The sequence below is a fragment of the Lissotriton helveticus genome, chromosome 7 (genome assembly GCF_964261635.1).
Source record: "Lissotriton helveticus chromosome 7, aLisHel1.1, whole genome shotgun sequence".
Classification (NCBI taxonomy): Eukaryota; Metazoa; Chordata; class Amphibia; order Caudata; family Salamandridae; genus Lissotriton; species Lissotriton helveticus.
Genome location: NC_136068.1, coordinates 686794430 through 686821866, shown reverse-complemented (window position 1 = coordinate 686821866; position 27437 = coordinate 686794430). Strand labels below are relative to the sequence as shown.

Here is a 27437-nt window from a genome sequence, read left to right as displayed (position 1 = left end):
CGAGGGCTCAGCCCTGGTGTGGCTATCGTCCTTCCTGAGGGACCGTGCCCAGGCGGTTCGGTTGGGGGATTTTACAGCCACCCAACTTAAAGTCACTTGTGGTGTCCCTCAAGGTTCTTCTCTTTCTCCCCTTCTGTTTAATCTCTACATCTACCCTCTGATCTTCGCCCTTCAACAGCTGGAGGTCACTGTGTTTAACTATGCAGATGACCTCCAGCTTATCTTTAATCTGTCCTCTTCTTCTCATTCTATGTCTAATTTTCAGTCTATCATGATCTTCATCAGGGACTGGATGAACCACAACCATCTGAAGTTGAACCCTGACAAAACAGAACTGGTCCTTACAGGTGGTTCCTCCAGTCCCTGGAACTCTCTTTTTTGGCCCTCTTCCTTGGGATCCCCTCCCACACCTTCTTCCTCAGTTAAAACTCTGGGTATTAAACTCAATAATCATCTCAACCTTCATTCACAAATTAGCTCTGTGGTCTCTTCCTGTTTTTTTGTACTCCGAACTATCCGCTCTGTTTCCCGTTTCTTTTCTCCTTCCGCTCTTAAGTTAATCATGTCCGCTCTGGTTGTCTCCCGGCTGGACTATGCCAATGCCCTTTACAACGGTATCCCGGCATATAGTCTGCAGAAGCTCCAGCTGGTCCAAAACCAGGCGGCCAGACTGATTTATGGCCTCTCCCGCTCCCACCATTCTACCCCCTTGCTGAAAGCACTACATTGGCTACCTGTTAAGGAGCGATCTCTTTTTAAGACTGGATGCATGGTCTTCCAGGCACGCCAAGGGACTGCCCCTGCCTTCATCTCTTCTCTACTAAAAGAGTACATCCCTGCCCGTGAGCTACGGTCATCCACTCAATCACTCCTCCAGGTTCCCCGGTATAGACGCAAGAAATGGGGCGGATCCAATTTTTCTGTCTTGGCACCTTCCTTTTGGAACTCCCTCCCCGATCACTTGCGTTTGGCCACACACTATTCTGCCTTTCGAAAAGATCTTAAGACCCTTCTTTTTACTCAAGCCTTCCCAATGTAAATTTCTTTCCTTCCCTGTTATCCCATTAGTTTTTTGTTTTACTGCTATTTTTGCCTCCATAGCGCCAAGAAACCGCATGGTGAACGTTGCGCTTAATAAATATTTTAAATTCAAATTCAATTCAATTCTAGATAATGTGTGCAAATAGTTGTTTTGCAAACTTGCCCCATTGCATTCCATGTAACTGGCTCCTGTCTTGCTACTCTACTACTCCCCACCTCCCCTCAAGAACAGTTTGATGTACAGCGTTGGATAATGAGCCAACAATGAGTCCAGAGCGAGGTGCAGGCACTGAAAGGAGGGTGGGTACATGTGAGGAGCTGGCACTGGTGGGCACTGTGTGAGGAACTGGCACTGTGGGGCCGTGTGAGAGCAACGTGAGGTGCTCACCTTGCTGTGGAGGAGAGCATCAGATCATTTACCTTTACACAATACATGGGCCCGCGCGGTAAGGCATTTCAGTTCACATAATATGTTGCTCCAGGAAACAAACAGACTAAAGACATTCTTTGTTTATGGTGTTGCTCAGGTAGATATGGGCCCTTTTATGTATGTTTGTGTTATTTGTACATTGTAAACTTGCCAAAAAGGAAGAAGTCGCTGTACAGGTTTGAAGGCAAGATAGTCATCTAATGATTGCAAGCTAGATTTTAAGAGTAGAGGTGGATAGTTATGTATACATACGTATCTGTAATTTGTATAACGATTACTTTACCAATTATTTTTAAATTTTTTTATGATCTACGAGATTAGCCCAAATTTCGATTTCTGATCATGAGGATACATTTATCAGTGTAGTGGAAATAATGAACAAAGGAACGATTATATGAGTTGGCAATGCAATTGCAGTGTGGAATCTTTGCCTGATAGGAAGGATGCCAAGATGGCAACTTTTCACAGAAACACATTTACCACCAATAAAAAGCCAAATAAACTAACTAGGATAAAACAAGAAAACAGTAAACTCTCAATAAGAATCTGGACCTAGAGTTTAGGATTGGAAGGTGGACAGAAATTTGGTATACTATAGTAGGTGCCCCGTGAGGAAAAGTTGGGGTTTTGAGCTAGGCCAGTGCCACTGATAGGAAGGCAGGACTGGAGCAGAGTCAGTCAGAGGTCTACGCCTCATTACACTTTGTATTTGAAAGTTTCTTTTTAATGAGACCTTTTCCATTTTACTGGTGTTCTAAGATCAGTACTGTGCTTGCCTTAGTGAATTTCTCTAGCCCTCTACTAAACCTCTTGGATCTTCCACATGTAACCATTGGTGACCCAAAGCATTCACTCTCATAGGTTTTACCAGCCCATGGGGACAAGCGCAGTCAGTCTGATGCAACCCCTGTTTGCAAGGATGCAACCATCATAAGCACATTGAGTATAGAAGCATCTGGCCCAACGGTGTAAGTGGCCACATCACCTCAAATATGGCTGTCATTGGGGACTATTGTGTGCTTTCAAGCTCTGGACAGGGTATACAGCCTTTCCAACAAAACTTTTACAACGAACTACCATTACAACGCAACTTTTACAATGCAAACCATTACAACGCATAGCGCTGGGGGCGCTCTAGGATAGGGAATAGGTTTAATATACTATCCAACACCTTCCCTACTATCCACGGGGACTGGAGTTGGAATAGTAAATTAAACTATTCACTATCCAGCGCCCAAAAGCATTATGCGTTGTAATGGTATGCGTTGTAAAACTTGCGATGTAAAGGTAGGCGTTGTGAAAGTATGCGTTGTAACGTCATACATCCTCTGGACAGTCTTGCTACACTTAGTGACCTTGTGTATATTACCCAGTACATGTGTTTGATGCTGTGCCAGCCTGTCTTTTGAGAACCTCTGATGGCCTGGCAGAGGTAGAGTGGCATAAATTCAGCTATAGTTATCTGTCGTTTATTTCAGCAACAACTGTTGTTTTAATACTGGGCCCTCCCTTGTAATCCTGATCCCATACAGCAGTATTCCCCTCGCACGCCTCCATTCAGCAATGTCACGGCTGTTCAAGTTGAAATAAAAATATCCATCAAATGTCGAATCCCGTTTGAAGTAGGCAGAGGTTCTATGTTTGGGCCTGTAAAATCCGAGGCTCTCACGGTTCAGAGGCTCGGGCTCCGCAGCGTTGTTAACTGAGCTCATGGAATCTCTGCTTCAACGGGGCTGAAGAGGCTTCAGATGCCTTCATGTGGGCCTGAGTGTGGGATAAACCTGAAGCCCGTGTTTACGCTTGTCCTGAGCTCAGATCAGTCAACATGCTTAACTATGGGAGGGTGGTTAAAAATGGACTATTAAGGGCATACATAGAATTTCTGGCCGACCTGTGCCACTGAAGGATTAGAAGAGAGGTGCAGAGCCAGGTGACTCTCAGGCACACAAAACCAACCCACATTCTGTTCCTAAGCATCTAGAGCAGTGATTCTTAACGTTTTGACTTCCGTGGGCCCCATCTTAACCATTTTTTAAATCCAGGGACACCCGCTGAATCATTTTGTTCTAATGCAGCTTGAACGGTTGCGGTAACAATCACCACATTCTGTACAGTTCCCAAATAAGAGCGTGCTCAATCCAGGGCCAACCGCCCAGGATGCCTCGTTAGTTGCAAAAGAAAACAAGCATTGGCATTGCCAATAGGTCTCGCTTTTGGGACCTTATAAGTGTTTAGCCATACAACAGTTGGTGTTGTTGCACTAAGGATATTGTGCTGTATAACTAAATACTTATACGGTCCGAAAAGCGAGACCTCCAGAAACCCTGTGTAGCACAGGCTGCTGGGATCTTGTGCGGAGGGAGTGTACACCGAACTGCAAACCGTGCATTAGTGTATAGTACATTGTGTAGTAGTGTTTGCAGCTCTATGTAGAACAGAAAATTCAAGAAGCCCTCAGACTGAAAAGTTATTCCTAAAGCTTCACTAAAATGTCCAGCTCACTCTCCCAATTTTTGATGTTTTCTACCACTATGCTTGTTCTTTCGTTACAAAGTTGTCAGGAAGTTTCCAATGCTTTAAATACATATTTGCATTTTTGGGGAGATCACTTGGATTATTTCAAGTAGAGGCTTTCATTGATAAATCAAAGGGAAGAATCTGCACCACGTTTTTAGGCTACCTGCTAAAAATGTAAATAATTGTCATTTATATTAAAAGTATGTACATGTATCTTGTATGGATATCCTGAAAATCTGTCATGGATCTGGACCTAATAGGCTCGCATTGAACACCCAATTCTTTCCTAAATGTTCTGTGCTAGAATTATATGAGAGGACATGTCCGTCCATGTGCCCGTGACTTCAAACACTTTCCTTCTATGGTGGGTTCCTGTTCCAGGGCTGTCCTGAAGAGGAAGGAAAGGCTTGACCGGTCTGCAGTTTCCACTGGTTTAGGGAGGCGTCTGGGGCCATTTGTCCACTTCGGCTGGGATATCACCTGGCTGGTCGGCCACGTATGTGTTGGCTCTGCATAGGGAAAATCCCGAATGCTAAGGAAATGATCTGTGAATGTTTTTCCTATAAAAAAGCCCCTGGAGCTCCCTTCCGGAAGGAGGATTTAAGTGAGTTTGAGCTACTGAAAACAAAAAAGCAATCAGCGTGTACGTGTCACCTAATAATATTGAGCACACTGAGTGCAGGCAAAAAATTGAGGGGAATATTATCAAGGGGGTTTATCTCCGCTTTTTTGGCTTTAAAAGCCAAGAAAGCGGAGATAAAATTATCTCCCTATTACCTAGCTGTCGCTAACACCAGTTAGCGACAGCTAGTAGGAGATAGCGACCATCTTGGGCCCCACTTTGCATGTCAGTGATATTTATCACTAATGACATGCAAAGTGGGCGTGCCAAGATGTTAGCGACTGGAAACAGTCGCTAACATTGCTATCTCCTATTACCAACTTTTGGAGATATTCGCGCTAAGCGCGAATATCTCCAAAAGTTAACACCTGCCCTGAGCAGTTCTTAGCCATGTTATCCAATGGGAGGTGGATAACATGGCTAAGAGCATTAGCTCGGTAATGCATGAATATCGCTGACTTTTCAGCGATATTCATGCATTGCGGCCGATTTTTATCGCATTTGCGATAAACCTTGGTAATACCAACCAAGGTTTATCTGCGATAAAAATCACCGCAGCTCAGCGGTAAATTTTTGTCTCTAACCTAATTATCGCTATTGCTTGGTAATATGCCCCTGAGTTGACTAAGTGCTCAAAAAGAGTCATCCCTGGATTTCAAACTGTGACCTGTAGAATTGAATCCGATATGTGCAGCAGGTACTCTACCCACTGAGGTACTAAAAAGGCTCATGGGCCAGGCTGCACCCTTGGCACTAGTAATGGAAGGTTTCTGCCTTCATGCCCTTTCCATCCCAGGCCCCTTTACTGTGGATTTCAGTTAGCAATATTGGTCGTGGACTTCCCAGGCAAAGGCTAAAAGCAGTTATTTTGTGATGGAGATTGCTTAGGTGGAATTGTAGCAGACATCAGAAAAGCTGTGGCCTTCTTGCCATCATGATTAGACTCCTCTAAAGAAGGCGTTTGGAAGCGTTGGCATTATTTACATTGCAGGATCCGCGAGGGGAGGGTTCGGATGGCCGAAGCAGTAGCGAGAAGAGCAGCATCTCTGTTTGTGGGCAGTGCATTAGATGTTGGATGCCAGACGTGAAAGGCACTTTAAGATGGAATGAGTTCTCTACTGCTTGTGTTGATGGGCAAGATCTAATTTTGCTAGCATCTCTTTCTAGACACCCCCCCTTCCCCCTGCCTGTTTTGTTTTGTAGTAGCTAGGGAACACCCTGAATCCCAGTGTCCTCGACTTTACTGACACTGAAGGGGCTCAGGCGCTACATCACGGAGGCCCTTTTCCCCACACTGAGCATCGAGGCCACATTTGCAGCTCTTGCTTTGCTGCGGTGGTTTTCGACATTTTTCTGGAAGTTCATGGAGGGACTTGAGCATCTTCCGTTGCAGGAGAGTGCTTGGAGAACCGCAGCCCGATAACAAGCAGAGCCCTGCAATTTCCTGGCTTGGATTGGTGTGTTGTGAGCTGATTTGTTTTGATTGTGTCATTTGAAGCCAACAATCACACCTTGTCTTCTGTAACCTTGTCGGTTTGTGAACAGCATATTATGAATGCAGTGCATGAGGAACCAGACTTTTTTTTATTTTCCTCACTAGTGTTCTCTGCAGCTCTCAGTTTATGGACAGTAGTGTTTTGCTGTGGGTTAGATATCGCTGGCTGGGCTGTCTGATTTTCAAACTTTAAGGCTGGTTAGTCTATAGTATCGATCCATTTGTGAAGATAATAGCAGTTTATCTTGTAAACCTGGTAGCCAGGATGGTGCATACATCGGAGTAAAGATTGCCCAGTTTGACAGGAGTTTTGATTTGTGCATATGTAGAACTGGTGGTTTTTAGTATACCTATATCAATTGGCTTCACACAATCATGGTGAATGTTTTCGTTATTACTTTATAGAAGTTAAATGGTTGTTTTTAAAATTGCATTAATGGGGCTTTTAAATTTGCATGTCCTCACAGCATGTCTTACTTCTAATCTCTACAGACAGCAGCCACCACCTCCGCCCACCGGCGTACAGCAGGCCGTACAACACACTACCCAGCAACCTCCATGACCGCCGCTCCACTCTGCCCATTACTGGGACCCTGCGCTTCCACCCGCAGGCCAAAGGCAAGAATATCCGTCTGGACCCACATTCCCGCCGGGCTGCCCGCCGCAACAGCTTCTGTAATGGGATCACTTTTAGCAGCCGTCCTATCCATCTCTATGAGAAGGTGCGACTCAAGCTGGTGGCTGTGCACCATGGTTGGAGTGGCGCACTTCGATTCGGCTTCACTGTCCACGACCCTGCACAGATGGGCACCGATGAGATCCCGAAGTATGCCTGCCCTGACCTGGTGACCCGGCCGGGCTATTGGGCAAAGGCACTGCCAGAGCGCTTTGCGCTGCGAGACAATGTGCTGGCATTTTGGGTTGACCGCCACGGGCGGGTCTTCTACAGTGTCAACGATGAGGAGCCCATCTTGTTCCACTGTGGTGTCAAAGTAACTGGCCCCTTGTGGGCGCTGATCGATGTGTATGGGATCACACAGGAAGTGCAAATACTAGGTGAGTGCCAACAATGTTTTTTTTTTTTAAATTATAAATATAATGAATGGCGACAGTTTGAATATAGGATATTTGTCCTGTTCACATAATACTTGTAACATTGTCATTCTGCTACAGTCCACAGGTAATTCCTTGCCCAAAATAAGGACATTCCAAATCATTCTTGTCAATTTTCTCCAAAGGATGGCTTAAAAAAGTAGAAAACTATGTGGAAGTACTTGAATCTAGAGACATGGTTATTAACATGGTAATTGAATGAAATGTATGGATCGATAGCTTGTCAGCATAACAGAACATAAAAAATGAAAATGTATGTGACTAAGTCCTCCGTCTTCCTGCATTGAGGTAGTTGGACATCTAGTCCACATCATAACTAATGGTAATGCAAATATTCCTGTTGACTGGGCCATACAGTTGACACCAGAGCAGGGAGGGAGTATCTCCCAGAATATCCTGAAAGGCACCTTACTTCTTTTCCAGAATCATCACAGTCACTCAATCTAGTTTTTATAGCATAGTACTCTATCTTCTCAGCTAAGCAGTTATACCTCCTAAAGGCATATTTTGTCAAAACACTGTTTTTCAGTGATACCCGCTCATGGTGTGGTTCAGGCACCCACTTTCATGCCAAATCCTTACATCCTCCACCCAAAATCACTGTTGTAAGTCTCCAACTACAGACTATTAAGTTCACTCTCCAGAAGTAAGTCATCTGTTTTAAGAGATATCCAATGAGCTGCTGGTGCATGTTGCATCACTAGGTAGTGATTGGGTCCTGCTTCAGCTGCGGCCACTATGATGCTCCAGAGATGAAGTAGAGTGAATTCGGTTTCCATGGTCCATACTCTTCTCATAGGTGCCATTTGTATGTCGGATAAGCACCCTCTACTAAGGGACTGTCGCAACCACCTCTCGTGGATGGAGGGCAGACGCTGCCAGAAGCCTGTCCCTTATCTCCAACAAGGGCCACTTGAAGCTCTTAGATGCATTCCCACCTTATCGCTGGGGTGGTTTGTAAAAAGCGCAGCACTTACCGCTGGGAAGCCTGTGCTTATGGGCTGCTTATCAGAGGCCTTGGTTGGATTACAGTCTCGTGAATGACTTTAAAAGATTCTAGATGTATACCAGAGTTCAACAAATAAAACGTGCAATTGCATCTCGTGTCCAATGCGATAGCTGTGGCGCGTGCTTTTGTACTTACTCGCATGTTTTGAGCTGTGTCAACTGTGTTTCAGGATTGTTATAGGATTTCTGGCGTTAAAGAACAGGTTTTGCACAGTGTTTTAAAGTCTTAACTGGTGAGAAAATCTGAAAAAGAGGAACCAAGTAGCCACGTTTTCCAGTTCCGTGTTACTTTGTCTTAACTTTTTTTTCCAAACACCGCTCTTTTTTACCAAACGCCTATATGCAGCCACCAAACACCATATTTGGCAATTCCCATTAATATTTGAGCTGGTTTGGTGGCAGGGCTCTTTGTTAACAAGGCCCCTCAATCGGAAACTCCTTCCACTGCAGATGCATCAAGAAACCACCATCAGATCCTTTTAAAAGCACCTAAAGACCCACTTCTTTGCATACGCATTTGCACCTTAATGTGGATTACTGGTCTGCAGCACCGACCCTCTATTCCGATTCGCTTGTTGTCCTGGTGCTTCTTTTGATCTCATCAGTGCTTTACAAAAACATTTAAATAGGTAAAAAATGACCATGTGCTTTTTAGGTCTCGCCTGTCGATGCGCATGCGCATCGAGCAAGCGAGACTATAGGGGCTCATCTACTCTTTATCTAACTTGCAAGGAATCGTGGCGATTCCTTGCCGTGCCCGTGACTTTTAAGCTCAATGCGCATGCGCATTGAGCTTAAAAGCGCGTGCACAGCCGCCCGCATTCCTCCGACACCTTTGAAGTGAAGCTTAGCTTCACTTCAAAGGCCCGGCTTCCACGGCCGCCAGGCCACATCAAAGGCTTCCCCAGCACTGCCCCGCCCATCAATCACCCTCCCACTGCCACCCCCCTCCCTCTCCATATGGTGCGCTCTGCCTCAGGCCTCTGAGCCGTCCCTACGCTCCCCGCCCACCCCCATCCTTTTCTCCCACCTCATGTAATAGATGCCATCCCGATGCTGGTGACGCCCCCTCACCGAGGCCTAAGATACAAATTGCACCGAGGCTTAAGATACAAATTGCACCACCATCCCTTCTAAGCGCGCACTAGGGCCACTTATTGCACTAAAAGTCTTCAGATGAATTTAACACCAACCACTTCGCCCCAATTGTTAGATTACAACTGATTGGCAATGGGAGTATCAGAGCACCAGCCTCCGTCACTTGCGTTATCGACCGACACAACAGTAGAGATAATCAAGTGCTTTGGCCCAAACCCAACATGCTGAACGACCCAGCCAAACTCGACCCCCAAAAACGGGTTTACCCCTATTTCATTGGTGTGCCAAACCTGATGGCTTCACTAGCAACGTCACCATGCAGGAATGAAGTGATTTCCCCAGATTTGCAAGATGTTGCGCGCCCCCGTCACAATATTACCACTAACCGGTTAGCCATGTGGTATCAGAGCCCCTCGCACGAGCTCCAGTACGTTACACAACGGCACACCAACATTGTGGAATTAAGTGATTTGCCCAGAGTCGCACAATGTCGAGCATTCCCGCCGAAATTCAAACCCTGCTCCTCAGCAACCCTGACGACCGCTACAGCTGAAGGCCCTACTGTCCGCCTTTCGGACCTTTGCAAACGACTACCTCTGTGCTCTGTCTACACCAATCTCGAACTGCCTAGTTCTTGCTGCCTGCAGTTGTTACCACCAATTAGCATAAACACCAGTTTTCAGCCTATCAATATTTTCGCTACGTCAGGGTTCCCTCCCCTTCCATTCACAGTCGCAAGATAGAGCTTCCTAAGCAATATTTAAGTAACGTGCAGCATTCTCAAGAAACGCAAGCAGCTGTGAGGAAATCTTGCCAATTTATGAAATAAAGTGCACCAGTGCCCCGGCTAGGTGGCTGCACTATGTGCAAGCCAGTCACCGTCTGCTGGAAACACAGACAGAACTGAAGTGTCCACCCCGATTCAGTAAGACATTCACTAAGACATCTGGTTCTCCCGGCACCCAACCTGCCTGTCACGTGGCTGCACTCTGGCCAGCCCCGTCCCTGCATTGCCTTGCCAGTTTAATATTGATGAACCACTCCCTAGTTCAATCTCTGCATACCTTGTAATCCTGGCACTGACCACAAAACGTAAGAACAGCTGGCCACCCCTGAACCACTCCTAGGAAAACCAATATGACATCGTAGTGAATTGTAAATGCGCTGCCCTAATCACACCGATCCCCGATCAACAAGACCCACATAGCTGCGTCTTCTCGGGGCCCCCCCGGTACAGTTAAAGGTGGATTCACAATACACGGTCAATGGGAAAAACGCCGCCATAATGACACGATCCACCGTTCGGTCTACCAGAACCTACATAGCTGCGTCCCCTCAAGAGTGCTAAGGCTTTCTTCGTGGTATTGGCGCAACGCAAACAACTCAGAAGGTGGAGTCATTATACTAAAAGGAAACCGCACAGGCTTTCTGTATACTGTGACTGTGGGAGAATTAGTTAATGTTCCTGCGTTTGAGTTAGAGCTTTTAGATTTGTTTATGGCTTTTTTTCTTTGTAATTCTTTAGCATTGCCTACAGGAAACAAAAATGCTAAAGATTTTTAAAAAAAACCCATAAACAATTCTAAAAGCACTAATTCTAATGCTGCGAGACCTATTGCATTTCCAATGCTTGTTAAATTGAGCCTGGTTTGTTTGTTGCAAGGCATATTGTGGCTTATTAACAACTTAGAGGGGCTTGGATCCTCCTCTTTCCTTACCATTGGTTGGCTTTCCTTGTGACTCATTTGCATTCTTATTCGTATCCCAACTTGTCAGTCTTGCTTGCCCCACCCATGCAGTATACCGCTAAACAATCTCTTTGATTAGCTGTCATTGCTGCTTAGCCTGCTTGCTTTTCAGGCACTACTTTTTTCTTCTTTTTAACTTCACTGTTAATTACGGCCTTCTGCTCTTTCACAAGGAGTGCTTCCGCACACAGAGTAGTTCCTTACAGTGTAGGCATTAATATGATAATGTGTGGTTTTTGAGACCAAAAAGATTTTTCCTTTTAGCAATTTCTTTAAATATTTGGGAGCGCTCTGCAACTCCGCCAGCTACAAAGTTTTAGATAAATCTGAAAACAAAAGCCAGTGACATTCCTTTTGGTTTTGCCATTGCTTGTACTAGAACACCAAAGGCAAAAATTGTCGCATTTTTTCTTTTTAAATCTAAACCTGACGATTCAACTTTAAAAAAAAAATGTAATCAGTTTATTAGTTTTCGGAGCAGATCCAGAGATTTTTTTTCCTTTTGCTTCATCTCGCTTTTCCGTTCTCCTCTGCCTGACCTCAGCAAATGCACCATAAATTGTACAGAATGAAAAAACAAATTAAAAATAGTTTGGACTTCCAAACCAGAGGCATGAAGAGCATAAACTAAATATTTCATCTTGCCGACTGTGTTTCTGGAAATGCTCACATCTTCTCTCACTCCTGCACATGCTTAATGTAAAGCAAGAAATGTTTGCATTTTGGAGTGAAAGATGGCTTTGTGGGCTTGCTGCTTTCCAACAGCTTTACAAGAAATCCTAGTTTGTCGTAGTCCAATACTGTGTATGCTTGCTTCTTAAGGGGGCCCATGCGCTTTAAAAATAATGGAGCAAGCTCACATTATTACCATCTTAAAATTTGTCTCTGTTTTCCGACACAACCATGCGATAAAGCGCATTCCGGAGCCTTCTGATTCACTCCAGACACACTTTTCAGTGACATTGCCAATCCTGCAGAGGCCTTGATTTGTGCAGTTCTCAGAATGTTTTTCTCTCTTGGTCTCAGATTCTGGTCACTAACTCAGCAACTGGATCCAACCCACTCTACCGGAGCTCTGCTTTCCTTTGTTAAGCAATGGCCTGTCAGTGAATTCTCCTGACAACCCCCTTGTCTATATCATTGGTACTTGCTGAATCGCGAGCCCATTGCCTTTCACGTTCGCTTGCATCCTTGTTTGACTGCTCTTAAGTGGCTATGCCCAGGGTTATGATACCCCTAAGACTACTCAGTCCCAAGAAAGTTGAAGTCACCTGCTTTTTTAGTGTGAGGTAGGTTTGAATGGTGGATGATTGCTTATTAGTCCATGGGAAGCCTACCTTATTTGGATGGTAGAGAGGATCACAGAGATGTGTGCAATTGTAGGGAATTGTTAGAAATTTGAATATTGTTTGGGGTGGGCGAAAGCCCACATCAAGAAAAAAATCACAACTCTTGTCAGGGTGAACCTTCTAAGTCCATAAATTAACCTGAGCCAACCTCCTGGTAGCAATTGCACACAACAGCCAGGCTTAACTTAACTTTGGGTAATGTGTAAAATATTTATGCAGTACCAAAACAGTAATAAAGTCAAAACGCCGAACATAAGCATCCCAAATCAAATGAGCAAATAGAGTAACATTTAATAAACAAAATGACAAAAAAAGGAGAAAAATCCAGTAAGGGAAACAAGAGATTTGATTTTTTTAAATTTTGCATAGAAATAGCACCAAAAAGCACCCTAATGTTTAGCATTTTCCTTCTGCCTTCGGGGTAAAAGAGCTGACTCCCTCTGGGGTAGCAAACCGGATCTTCAATGCTATTGTTTTCTTCTGTTCCACGACCTGCTTTAGTTTCCCAGACACTTGAGAATTATCTATGCCATGTGAAGTTTTAATGTTTTCCATCTTTAGCTATCCCTCAGTTGACTTATTTTTGAAGCACTGTTTAAACATGCATTTAATTAAACTGCACATTTCATTAAACTTCTGAGAGCTGCATCTCATGTCTGTATTTTTAAAGTTTATATTAGTAGCCAGTTTTCATTAATTAAACAGGAGTTAAACGTATGTTTTGTATAATTAGTTGTATTTTCTTATATTATTGCCCAATGAATGATGAAAAAATTGTATTGTACTTTACAAAAATCCACCATATAAAAGTGTGTTGAAAGCAATAATTAATTTGTGCCTGTGTTTGTTGGTGCTCAGCACCAGCACCTATGTCTTAACACTGGCATACATTTAGGACAACCTGCCACATGGTGGTGCTGTCTGTCTATAAAGCATTTCTGCAGAGTGTTTAACAATTCAATATATATTGAACAAGAAAAAGAATAATTACAAGTGTATTCAGGCCATTCCTGCAGCTTTGGATGACATGGAATAGTAGAAATTTCTAGGAGTGTGATGGCTAACAATCCTGGCAATTGGCAGCACAGGCATAGGAAGTGGGAGGGGCAAGCTGCAGTGGCCTCCTGAGAAATATATTGGACCTGTGGATATTTTATGACAAAGCAAGAGCTTGTTCAAAGCAGAAAAATCAGATTTTAACAATTCCTTAATATTATTTCAGAAGTGTCCTGTTTACTTGTGTATCAACGACTTTGGGAAACAGTGGTTTAAAAAATATATATTTTTATTTCTGTTCCTGAAGGTTCAGTTGGGCAGAGGCTACCAAATCTAGGTTAGGAGTTTGATTGGGTATTCCTTCCATCTAGGCTGTTTCAGAAATATTTTGAAATGTTCAGGATTATGAGACGGCATTAGTATATGGAGAGACAAATATAGAACGAATGGTGTCCTGCGGACTGCCTCAAACGTTACCTCGACTCTTAGTATGAACTATGTCCTTTGAGTGTTGATATCTGCCTCGCTGAAGTGGTCACTCAGGAGACCCCAGACCGCCGTCCCGCATCAGAGAGGACCTTATCATCGCCGTTGGCCCTCACTTTGGAAGTTGACCGATGCGGTCATTTCGATGACGTCTGGAGACTTCTCATTCGGCAGCTGAAGTCATCTCTCACCCGGGGGAAGCAAATGGGGATGGGGTGCGAGGGGGTTCTGTCAGTCACCAGGGTATTAGTTTATGCTGTAACCTATTTTGGTGAATAAGAAACATGACCGCTTTAGTTCTCTAGGTCATCCATCTCTATTGTTCCTTACTCAAAAGCTATTTAGAAGGCTCAGTGTGTTTTGTTGTTGTTTTCTTAGCACCTGCTGCAGATATCCATGTGTAATCCTTAGGTTATAGGTTTGAATCCAGTGGAGAGCTACTCCTTTTTTCTCATTCTGAGGTGAACAAGATGAATGGAAGTGATTTAGTTAATAGCACTTCTTATTTAAGCAAAAAGTGTCAATATGGTGCAGGTGGTGCTATAAACAATGGTTTATATTGTATTAATATAATTAATATTATTTAATGCATCCCAACTGCTGCTACTAACCTTAACTGTTGCTTATCATCTTGCTATTTTTTTCTTGCAATTTTTAGTATAAGGACTATTGCAGGGATGTGTCCAAATGATTGTTGCCGGCAAATAATTGTGGTTGCATGTGAATATCAATTAATACCTTAATTTAGTATGACTTCCATTTCTTCATCTCTCCTTCTACAGACAGCATGTTTGCAGAGACAATGACTTCTGCTTGGCTCAGCACAGCTCGCCTCAGCACATGTCTACCACAGAACAACCACGACTCTGCCAACTTCAGCAACAACGAGCTGGAGAATAACCAAGTGGTTGCCAAAATAGCCAACCTGAACCTGGGCCGGGTGCCAGGACCCCCTACAGACAATCATGGGATACCATGCTGCCCTAACAGACGGGCCAGGGCCCCGGGTGTACCAGCCTTCCTTGACACTGACCTCCACTTTCACCACACCCGGGGTCCTGACGTCACCCTCTCTCAGGACCGGCTGGTGGCCTGCACAGACTGGCAGGAGAGCAAAAGGACTCTGGTGTTCTCCGATAGGCCCTTGCACATTGGGGAAGCCCTGTTTGTGGAGGTGGGACATCTGGGCCTTCCGTACTGTGGGTCTCTCGTCTTTGGCATCACATCCTGTGACCCTGGCACCTTGCGGACCAATGAACTCCCAGCTGACCCCGAATGCCTCATGGACCGTAAGGAATACTGGGCGATTAACCGCGGGTTCCCAGCCTTTGGCAATGGTGACGTCTTGAGTTTTTCAATTTTGCCAAATGGGGAGGTGCACCATGGTGTGAACGGAAATAATCGGGGGATGCTAATGTGCGTGGACACCTCCCAACCTCTATGGGTCTTCTTCACCATCCATGGAGTCATCAACCACCTAAAGATATTGGGTAAGTGCTTCTAAAAAGAACTAAGGTGCATATTGTCTATCTATTGCACCAAGTGCCATTGTGCTGAACAAATTGTAGTACGCATCAGGAATACAACTGTGACTGGTACAATATTGTAACACTTATATGCATACTTAAATTTGTCGATCTATGCATTGATATAGAAAGACGTGAGCTGAGTGAGTTTTGCCAATTTTGTGTTTGAAATACTGCGGTTGGAACATGACTGCCTATCATTCACACTCTCCCAACAACTAAAATTGTGGCGACTCTGAGAATGTTGCCTTACTCTTGTGTTACTGTACAGTTAATGGTTGCCTCCTCCACTGTGTGGGTGAAGTGTGGTGACTGGGGTACAAAATGTCAATGGCAGTGGGGTTTGGTGGCTTTGTGCTATATTGACATATGCCACTGTTGGTCTCTCATGGTGCATGGTAATCACGAAGACTCGACGGGAAATTAAGATGTATATCAAGAACCTGTTGACTAGGTGGCATGTTGACTCTTTCTAACAAAGATGGAGTCTTTTGGGAGGCCAGCCGTAACCCCATTTTCTGACTCTGCTGAAAGCCTTGCCCTTTAACAGATATGTTCTGCCACTGCAAGTCGAACTGCACTCGTCTTAAGGCTTCAGCAGAAATGTAGTTCAAGGCCTAGGTGATCTGTGACATTGACGACTTGCAGCATTGCCAGTAAGTGCAAAGCATATATGGTGCTTTTTGGCCAGTTTGTGGACGTCAGTTGCAAGTGCAGTGCAAGGATGTTTTGAAGACACTGATGGGACAGAGAAGCAATTAATAACGTAACTTTGCTGTTTGGTTGCCTTGGCGACAAAATGTGGAATTACTTGGCTAGATGTAATTTCCCTAATCAACCTTAAAAATACCCCTGTTCTATTCCAAAGAAAGATTGTCTGGCATTGATTCACCATGGTTTGTTTGTCTCAGTCTCCTTTGTGTACCTCTGTGACCGGAAAGGTCATTTTAAGGTCTCAAAATCTCCCAGTTTGCTTAGTGGGACAAGAGCGTGAGTTTTTGGAACTCCACTCCTGAAGTAAACAATGTTATTCAATTGCCCATGATCCACAGGTGTGCATAGAGGCAAAGAGTCACAACACCTCATCTAGGGGTTCATAGAATGAACACCTTGCACAGAAAAATACCTATGAAAATGTAGGCGAGGGGAGTTAAATTGCAAAAGCTAGAGGTAACCATAGTAATATCTTGAATGGGATTCTAGGGTATGTTATGTTATATTCATTTCTTTAGCGCATTAATCAACCAGGAGGGTATCTTGGCTCTTGGGCAAGGTGTGTGGTCCCAAGTTGCTTATATGAATAGCCAGGTCTTCAGCTTCTTGCAGACCTCAAGAGGTGAGGAGTAGGCTCTGATATGCTCGGGTAGGCCGTTCCATGTCTTGGGTGCAATGCAAAAGAATGAGCAACCTCTAGTTTTGCTTTTGTGAATGCAGGGAGTGCGTGAGAGTGAAAGTTAGGCAGAGTGTAGATGTCGGTTGGGTTAGTTAAAGTGTATTCGGGTGGTCAGGTATTCTGGTCCTGTGTTGTGTAGGGCTTTGTATGTGTGAATGGCAAGTTTGAATTGCTCCGCTTGGGAATGTGGAGCCAGTCAAGCTTCTTGAGGTGCAGTGGAATGTGGGTGTGGCGTGGAGGTCAAGTATATGTCTTGTGGCTGTGTTCTGAATATTCTGGAGTCTGTGTTGGTTGGAGATTACAGCATAGAGGGTGTTGCCATAGTCCAGCCTGCTGGTGATGAGTGCATGTGTGAAGATCTCTCTGGTGTTCTGAGGCAACCATTTGAAGGTCTTTCGCAGCTTGTGTAGGAAGTGGATGCAGGAGGTGCACACAGTGTGGCTCAATGGAGAAGTGTAGCTCAATGGTTAGAGCGGCAGACCCTGATGCAGAGGTCTAGCCCGGGACCAGGGTTCAATTCCCCGCCTCGGCGGGTCTTGAGCTCAAAACAAATTACACAGACCTGATAATTCTCGCCTCGGTGCCTATTCAAATCATGGGTCCCACTCTGCAACTCTGGGCAATAGCTTGCTTAATCTCCACAACGGCCCCCACAACGCTAAGGATGCCTGGCCTCCACCTTAGGGGTGCCCAGGAGTGGACACCTCACAGGGAAAGCCAGGACGGGTTCCACAGCGGTATTCGTACAAGCGCCTTGAGACCCTTGCGGGTGAGTAGTGCGCTATACAAGTATCAATTTACATTTACATTTACATTTACTGCGTTCCCTTGAGCTGTCATGCTGAGCTTGTCAGCTAGGATGATCCCTAGATTTCTTGCATGGTCTGTGGGTGTTGGAATCTGGCCTCCAGGTGGAATCCTATGGGGAGGTCTGGTTGCCAAGACCAGTAAGTCCGTTGTCTTGAAGTTGAGCTTCAGGCAGGTGGTTCGCATCCATCTGCTACCATAGTTATGCAGTTGGTGACGTTGGTTCTGGGGGTGTTTGTCTTGTCTGTCAGGAGAGGAAGAGTTGGTTGTCATCAGTGTAGGAGATGATGGTGATGTCTTGTGATCTGATGATGTGGGCAAGCAGTGACATGCCTGTGTTGAGAAGAGTGGGGCCGAGTGACAATCCCTGTGGGACTTTGCATGTCAGTTTCTTGGTCTCTGATGTGAAGGGTGGCAGCCTGACCCATTGGGCTCTTCCCATGAGAAAGGAACAGATACATTTAAGAGTGGATCCTTGAATACCAATCTTGTGGAGTCTTCTGATGAGGGTGTTGTGGTAGACGGTGTCTTGTTGTGGGAGACAGTGTTTAAGGCCGCAGAGAGGTTGAGCAGGATGGTGGCCTCTGTTTTTCTTGGTCCAAAATGTTTTGAATGTCTTCAGTGGACGTAGGGAGCGCTGTTTCACTGCTGTTGTCCTTGCTGAATCCTGATTGTGATCCTGATCCTGATTTCTGAATCCTGATTGTGTGTTAGTTACAAATTTCAGTTTTTCACCATCACTGCTGCTGGAAAACCTTTAAAAATAGTTAAAAAGGGGGCCCCTGCAAGTTGTTTCCTTTTTTTACATTTTCTGAATTCCTAAGCTAATCTTCCAAAAGCTCCCCAAAGACACCGCTTGTACACCCAAGAACAAAATGAAGGAGTTTTAAGTCTTATGAATTAAGGGCCTTTTTTTCATAGTTTACTCCTTTTTCGAGTAAAGGGAAACCTTTAGGATAGCTCCTCATAGACAGCTGCCAGTTCCTGATTTTTTCCTTTGTCAATCATTTGGTCACGTTGGTTTCTGAATGGCCACAATTGGGCAATGATGGTCTGTGAAAAACCCTACTTTGACGAACCTAGACATGCAATGTGTACTATGGTTAATTGTTTTACATAGCATTCTATCACCCATTTATTGAATATGTAATGCAGGTCTGGGGAAATTAACTAATTTCTTTTTGTAAGGCAATTATTAGATTTGACATGTAAAGTACTTAACCTTCCGCCATTCATGGCTAGGTTTGATGTGTAATGGAGTTTGGTCGATTCTTGCTAACACGTTGTAATCTATACGTACTCCAAGAGACGGAATTTTATTCAGGTGGTCTCTCTTTTGGCTTTTTGATATATCCTTCAACCTTCATCCCAATGCACGAGAGACTACTTTACATCTGGAAAGTACATACTGTCATACCACATTTAATTATTCATCACACCTATGCATTCCTATACATAAAGCAATCCCCTTCATAATTTGCTTTGCCCTACCACAGATTTTGTTTTATTGATATTGTCTTTGAACGAGTGCTAGTGTTAAACCTGCAATGTTTGCCCATGCTTGCTTTCATTTGCACTCATGCCTTACACAATGTGCTGCTCTAGCAGTTTTCCTACCTCTGAGACCACAAATCCCCTGTTCGCCTAAGGTCTACAGAAAATATTAACAAGCATTTACAATGCAATGGTTTCGCCTTTTGAAAAGTTTGAGCTATTGGCATTGTAAATGACAAAAATTGTATTTATGTGTTGGTTTTGAAAACAGATAAATAAATGGCATTGTCATTTACAATGCCAATAGTTTAATCTCTTGCAAATGCCACACAAAAACACACAGACACACACACACACACACACACACCAACAGAGCCCCACACACACACACACACACAGAGCCACACACACACACACAGAGCCACAAACAATACACATGGGCAGCAAGCTGCAGGCACCCACCCCAGGCACAGCACCGTTTGCAGGGACCCCATACACCTCATGCCCAGCACTGCACAATACGCAGGGGCAACAAGCTGCAGGCACCCACCGTAGGCATAGCACTGCACGGTTTGTAGGGAAGGCCACTCACCTCATGCACAGCACTGCATGGTATGCAAAGACAGCAAGGTGCCGCCAACTACCCCATGCACAACACAACAATGTACGCTTTGCAGGGACAAGGTGAAAATAACCACCACATAGATGACACAAGAATGTGTACGGTCAGCTACCCACCCAGTGCAGTGCAGAATGTGGAGGGACACCCGTGTACACCAACCCACACCATGAACAGCATGGTTTAGCTACCCACCTCTTCCAAACTCTGCAAACTGTTGTGGGACAAGATTCAGCTGCCCACGCCATACATTACACTGCAGGGTTCCTCCACACTGTTTGGGAACAATTAGCCACAGCCTTTTGCACGTACACGTACACAGCACTGCACAAGCAGCACAGACACTATTGTGCAACCACCCAACACATGCACTAAACAGCAAAATACGTATACACAGCCCAGGGGGAACACTGTAGGGTGTGGAAGGAGAGCCAATCGCCCCTGGCGCCACACTGCACACTGAGCAGGGACAGAGAAAAATATGAAGCTATGCACACCTAGGACAACAGTGCAGTTACCAACTCCTGGCCTAAGAGTAAGTAGCATATATCCACCTAATATACCACACTTCACTACCCATGTTTACCACCATGCAGATACTCACCACTTGCATAGCACTGCAGCCACCCACCCAGTGTTCAGAGCTATAAACCGCAAAGGACACCGAGCTATCCCCCCACGAATATCCTTGCACACACTGTGTGGGGAAGGCAAGGGGCAGTCAGCCCCTTGGATTACAGTTCAACCACCCTCCTCACGCACATCGTACCACACTGTGCACTTATGAAGGGTGCAGCCATGCATCCAGGGCAACAACTGTACACTGCCGGAGCGGGTCAAGGCGCAGCAGAGTATTACACAGTCAGTCAGCACCACGTTTGTGTAGGTTCAGCAAGATGCAGTTCTAGGGTACCCTCTGAAAACGTCTTTCTGCCCTTTCTGTTTCAGATACAGTGCCCATGCACGCTGGCTGGTAGAGGGCCCGGGCCTTGTCCCATGGTGTCCTAACACTGACTCATTCTTATCCCATCTTAGAGGCCCTTACTCCAGCCAGCATTGGGTGTGTGTCTGAATACAGAATAACACAATCCCCGTAAACTATCCACCAAGGTGTCATCTTTAGAAACACAACTAGCCTTCGGAGTAGAAGGTGCGCCTCACTTCCTCTCAATTTTAATTAAGAATATTCAATTTCATTGTGTTTTTCACATTAGTTGTAAATGCCACTCGGCAAACAATTGGCAGTAGTGGAAAGCAGTGACCTATAACCCCAAAAGCATTGCGCACCTCGTTCAGCTTTTACCCCGCCCCCCAGTGAATGGATTGGAACGGATTTGCACCCCCTAAATAGGGAACCAGGCCTTGCCCAGGAGATGCCCTTTTGGCACGGTGGAAAAATCTGCTGCACCCAGTTCTATAACCAGTATGCCAGCCAGCTGCAGGGCGCCCCAGGGAAAACGGGAGTAAATATAACACAGAAACGGGAGGAGGCGGGAGTAAAGACAACACAGACAACAGGAGCGGGGGAAAGAGTAAAGACAATACGGACAATGGAAGGGAGCGGGAGTAAAGACAAACAAGCATCAAGCACGGGCACACGGACAGCGGGAGGGGGGCGGGAACGGACCCAGGCTTCGTATGGGGAGTCAAGCACAGCCATGAGACGAAGTCAACAAGAACACGTGCCAGTGCTCCCCACTCACCGGAATCGAGGACATCCCGAGCTGAGCGCGGGCGTTTATCAGAACAGGACCCCCGCCGGCCGCCATCTTCGGAGAAATGAGCACAACAACCCCCAAAAAAATAAATAAATAACCACCGCCCACCGCCGCATTACGTGGGCAAAAGCCTAAAATTCTCGGGAACGCCCACGAATGTGCTCCAGCATTGACGGACAGATCTCTGTTCCAATGGCTAGCCTCCATTTATGGAGCTAGCCAATGGAACAGAGAGGCGGGACAACACACACATACTGTAGACATAAGATTTCGCCTGCGCGAAAAGCTGCGCAGTGCGCAGCTTTCAACAGGCGAAAGCTAAAAACAAGAGGCTTGGGTGTGTCTGCCAGTGTCTCTAGCCCAGTTCCGTCAGCCTATCACAGGCACTGATTTATCTGCACATCTCCCACTTCCCAGAGGCCAGCATGGTGCGAACTAACATCCTCTGAGGAATGGCTCTAGAGCCGAACTGTCTGTTTTCCGTTGTACAACATCTGATTGTTAACACGAAAAGCCCTGCTTAAGTAAACTCTTCTGGGGAAACGGAGGTGTAAGTGATTTTTCAGTATTTAAAGGGCTTGCTTTACGACCGAAAGATGTGCAAGAAAGCGTGTTTGAAATACTTAGCCTGTGTAGACAGATAGTTTCTTTCCTCTGGGATTATCTTATCTTTGCCTAAAGATATGCTCGTACACAGGTTGCTGCAAAAACTGTAACAAGGCAGCTTTAGTTCATCGCAGCTTGGGTTCAAATTGGGGTCCTAGTGTTATTTTATAGGCTGGAGGAAGGCCTAAAAATATTCTCCTTGTCACTTACTTCCCAAACGCCTTCTCTTGCTCCAGCTCAGTAAATATGGCGGCTGCACTTGGCATCCTGTGCCATAGGCTGCTGTTTCTACTCACGGGGCTGGAACTGAGCGTCCCATTCTTCAAGAGAAAGCAGACCCAAAGATATGCTGTGCAAGAGTGAGAAGGCTGTGTGTGATGTAGCGAGTCCTTGCAAACCATTCAAGTTATCTCCCGTTAGTTTGGCTAAAAGTGCGAAGGGGAGGAGGATGAGAGATGAAGAAGGAACAGAAAGAGGAAAGGCGGCACTGAGGGAGTAAGGAAGGTGGCTCATTGATTGAGTGATCTTCCACAAAATGCGTGTTGTGGAAAGCTGGCATCTGACTAACTGGGTGCCGTCAACGGGAAAAGGGGATAGAAAGGGATGAGAGGGGGTACTGTAAGATGACTGAGCCTAGACTGAGAACTGGACATCAGTGTACATTGTTTGAGGGAGAGCCTCTAGCAGGCAGGGGACTTCATCTTCCCTCCACGCTGTCTGAAGGAGGATCTATCATGCAACCTTTCCTAATGCATTTGCCATTGTGTTGACAGCTAAAGAGTGAGGGAGCCGGGTGGAGTGTTGAAGTCTGTAGGCGTTCTAGGATTCCAGTAAGAATGTGGCGTTGAAGTTATAGGCTTGGCCCACCACAGGGAAATGACGGCTCAGCATCAGCACTCACCTCACCTAATGAAATCATATGCCAATAATACCCTACTGGTGTTTTCTCTCACCCCTGGACATGATCCCCAATCCCTCTCATTGTGATCTTGTATGGAGAAAGTAGGAAGCTGGAGGGCCATGTCCTTCCTCAAACTAAATGGGAACAAGACAGAGTTCATTATATTAGGCAACAACATCAACCCCTTTCTGCGGCTAGGCAGGCTGGACTGCCTGGGCACACCCCAACCCCCAAAACAGCTATTAAAAGTCTGGGGGTATGGTTGGACAAATCTTTGGCAACTAAACTTTCGGCCAGCTGCTATAGCATTCTGAGAATGCTCCATAAAATTCTACATCTGCTTCCATTTCTGTCCAGAAGGCTTGTGGTCCAGGCACTAATTCTTTCCCGTCTGGACTACAAGAACCTACTATACCTAAGAGCGCCAAAAGCCGTAACCAAGAAACCCCAAGTTGGTCAGAACGCTGCAGCACAAACCCTGCTCAATGTCCCCAGACACAATTCTCCCCAGAAGGTTCTGGACACCCTCCACCTGTAGAACAGAGGGTTAAATTCAAAGCCCAATGCATAGCACATAGGGCACGTCTAACCAAAGGCCTCCACACCCTTCAGTCTTTAATCTCACCTTATACGCAAAGCAAAACCTTTAGATCCTCCAATCTAGATTGGTCACGGCCCCCAACTAAACAAAGAGCGAGAAGCGGAGGGCAGTAATTCAGCTACAATGTGGCCAAGCTATGGAAATCCCTTCCTCACACTATGCAGCTCATGGACAATGTACTGCTAGTCTGGGAATCTCTAACAATGTGGTTATTCACCAACTAAAACTCCCATAAACCCCTCTGAGCATAGGGGTATAGTCTGTTTGATTTGCAAGCGCTGGGATGCCCTAGGGTAGCCATGCATTACACAAATGATAGTGGAATAGAATGGGGAATGCAGAGTTTCTAGCCCTCTGTCTGTCGATCTGAAATTCTATCTACTAGGCTGCGTTAGTTACCTAACACGGGCTTTTAGTTTGATTCCTCCCACACTCTTGCTGTTAATGTGAGCAGGACTGCTGGAATCTATTTTTGTCATTCACCCCCTCTGGAAACTTTTCGCCTGCTCCAGAAAGCTATGCAAAAAAAGGGTCCCATAAAATCTCCCCAGTCCTCGAGTATAGCCATTCACTTACTTAGTCATCCCTCAGCATTCTTGTCAGAGACTGCCTTCTGGAGCTCATGAACAGGCAACCTTTATCTACTCCCACAGTCATTTGCACTGGCTACTAGTTGTCTAGGTCTATCTTCTCAACTTATGCATCACCCTGTTTTGCCTGTGCCTTGCTGAAACGTGTACTGGGCTTCAGTGCAAATGCTGCTTCTTTTTACTTTCTTTCCTAATGGACTTCTCAGCTCTGGCTCTCTGGCCCTCTTCGAATCCCCATGTTTTCGAGGTGGAACCTCCTTTTACATGGCCCCTAGAATCTAGAATGTCATTCAGAACTGGTGTAAAACCTATCGCTGCCACCTGCTGGGTTCAGTGTGGTGGAGTCCCGAGCAGAATCACTGTAATATTAGTGCTAGGAAAACCTCTTGGGTAACAGCACTTTATAAAACTTCAAAGTCCAGTCTTTCCAACTTCAGTATGGAAGTGGAGGGGGTTCTCAAATGGTAGCTAAGATGTTTGGTTTTATTTGGAAGTTTTATATAGCGCGAGATCGACCCGAAAGTATCAGAGCGCTTTACATGAGCACCAGTTGTGTTACAGATAGACACACATTCATTTTGTTAGGCACGGGGAGATTACGTGATTTGCCAAGAATGATGTATGCTTCTGGGACCTTTTTGAGCCAGTCTGGATGAGGAATCAATAATGAAGCATGTCACAGAGTTTCTGTGTGTGAGAGCCATTTATAAGACCTAATTCCTTTCCAGTAGGGGTACAGGGAATACAACAGTTAAACAAGCATTTGCAATGTAATAGTTCTTGCATTTACAAGAGCTTGAGCTATTGGCATTGTAAATTACAACAGCTTAAATTCTCACAAATGCGAGACCTATTGTATTGCAAATATTTGCTATTTTCAAGCGCCCCATGCCGCATTTTCATGTTCAGAGGCCACACTCCTTTCTTTAGACGAGCCGCGTCTAGAGAAAGGAGCGCAGCCGCCATTAAAGTGAAAGCATAGTATGGGCGCTTTTACCAAAAAAAAGCATTTGTTTGTCAAGTTGACAATCAACTGCAGCAGCAGACCTTTCTTTAGACGCGGCTCATCTAAAGAAAGTGGTGCGGCCTCTATTAATTTGAAGGTGTGGCATGGAGCACTTGAAAACACAACACAAAGAAAAAGTTCATAGATGGAGAAAAAACACATGCAGCCGCGTTCGACTCTGCAAATAAACCAAAGGCGCGGCCGCCACTGTGGCATGCTGTGCTATACAAAACCTGCAACAGCAGGCAGGTGAAAACAATTTAAGAAAATAGTGTTTGAAGGCAGTAATTAAAACCTACAAAGTAACAGCACACATAAGAGGGTCAGTTCTTATGGGAGGTTACAAGATGAGACAAGGCGGTACTAAGGAGGGACTACTAAGCCTATTGACCAATGAAAAGCTACAGTTACCAAACAACAAGGACACAAGCCAATGAAAAATATGGGCGGAGCTCCAAGTCCCCACCTGAATACATCATGCTTCACAGAGCAACGCATGCGCTGGCCAGCCTCAACCTAAAAAATGTGGGTGTCCTCTTTATATTTCGTTTGTCGACCTAAAGAAACATACAGTGCCATGTTCGTCAGCTCTTTTACCTCAACCTCTCCTCTCCTAGTGCCGAGGCCTCCAGGCCTTTTTGCCTGCATCCTCCTTGTGAGCTGACAAGTAATGTCCAGGCGGCCATCCGGAACTCGCGTCTTGATCTCTGCGTCCATCAAGATTTTTAGCTTTGAGCTAGTGGATTACACGTTTCTGCTACTGCAAACTGCAAAAATAGAAGAAACATACAACGTCATATAAAAAAACACGGGATAAAGTGTTGTGGTTTATTAATGCCATGTCCGGGGTCTGGTGACCTGAGCATACTACACAGCCTTTAGTCTTGTGGTTCAGAAGGTTATCAGAACCACTGAACAGACTATAATACAGACACATTTTGTGCATATTTGTGTGTAAGTTAGGTTAGTTTGTTATATCATATCATGCATGGCGTTTTTATGCTTCTGTCTACGAATGCATGTGCATACATATTTGTGTGAGATATGTAATGGGCGTACACACATATGTGGGACATTAACAACGTGTACAAAAAAAAAATATTTCCTAGTGAAGAAGATATAAACTTAATTGACTGGTAGCCAATATTTAGCAATATTTAGTCCTGCAAACAGTGCATCACTTGATGCCATGCAGAGTTTTATATTCTATTGTATATTTATGGTATTGATCATGCCACAAAGAGAACAGACAGCTCTACACCCTTTCGCCTGATGGGCTGTGCCAGGGTAGGTGTAGGTCAGGGGCTGCATATGTAGGGGTAGGTGTAGGACCACTAGTGGGTAGGCCAAAGGAAAAGCACAAAAACCTGCTCAGTCTTGCATCTGACCATCCACACTACCCAGTTCTCGTATTGCGTTTGACGTACCTCAAAATAGTTTTATGCACACATTAGCATTAGCTGAGTATCTGTGAATTAATAAAAACGTATGAATTAATGCCAGCGACCTGCCAGACAATCAAAGTAACTGTCACTAAATCACTGTCAATGAAATGAGAATCAATCCCTTATTTTCAGAATCTGTATTTTATCTCATGAAAAACCTTCTTTGTTTCTCAAGCAGAATACTAGACCATTGTAAAAAAAAGACAGCCTTCATCCAAGAAGATGAACTTTTTTTAAATCTCTAAATGTGAAACTTGAGGTGCAACATAGCTAAGTAAGCGGTGAGAACACTGCTGGCACAAAAAGGAGGTGTCTTGTGGCTAAGTTGTAAAGTGAAACAGAGAGACCAGAGGCTAGGCCCTGCATTGCTACTTAGCCAAATTGTGTTATCTTGGGAAAATGAATCTCCTTTGGCTCATTTACCTTATTATATCGCGAGTGTGCAGATGCAATTAGGTTTGCTTTGTTCTATATTACTGTTCAGACCTATTGAGATGTGTCTTTTCTGTTTTGATGTGTGTTTTTTGTTAAGTATGGCTTGGCCTGCAACAGTGTTCTTGTTGTAGAACATTACTTGACCACAAATTGGAGTCTGCATCTTGTGTTGTCATTGTGCACTACGTAAGTTCAAAATTACAATCAACCCCATGCTATGAAATGGCATTTAATTTGCTTGTCCAGGGATGACTTTTTCAACAAAATTTAAATGTATGCAAGTTTGTTGACAAAGGGTGTAATTAGCGCAAGGAATATGCATTTGTTTGGTGAATGCATTGGGCATTGTGGTTCGGCTTTTTATATATGTTGCCTCACATGTCAATTTAGCAG

General features: G+C 44.9%; 1 protein-coding gene across 1 annotated transcript in view; it reads left to right on the top strand.

The window, feature by feature from the left end:
• NEURL1B (neuralized E3 ubiquitin protein ligase 1B) overlaps positions 1 to 27437 on the top strand; it is an 89918-nt gene that overhangs the window by 47731 nt on the left and 14750 nt on the right. Inside the window, exons 2-3 of the mRNA XM_078653008.1 lie at positions 6598 to 7161; positions 14686 to 15393. Of these exons, the coding sequence (XP_078509134.1) occupies positions 6598 to 7161; positions 14686 to 15393 (1272 nt within the window). The remainder of the gene's footprint in view (positions 1 to 6597; positions 7162 to 14685; positions 15394 to 27437) is intronic.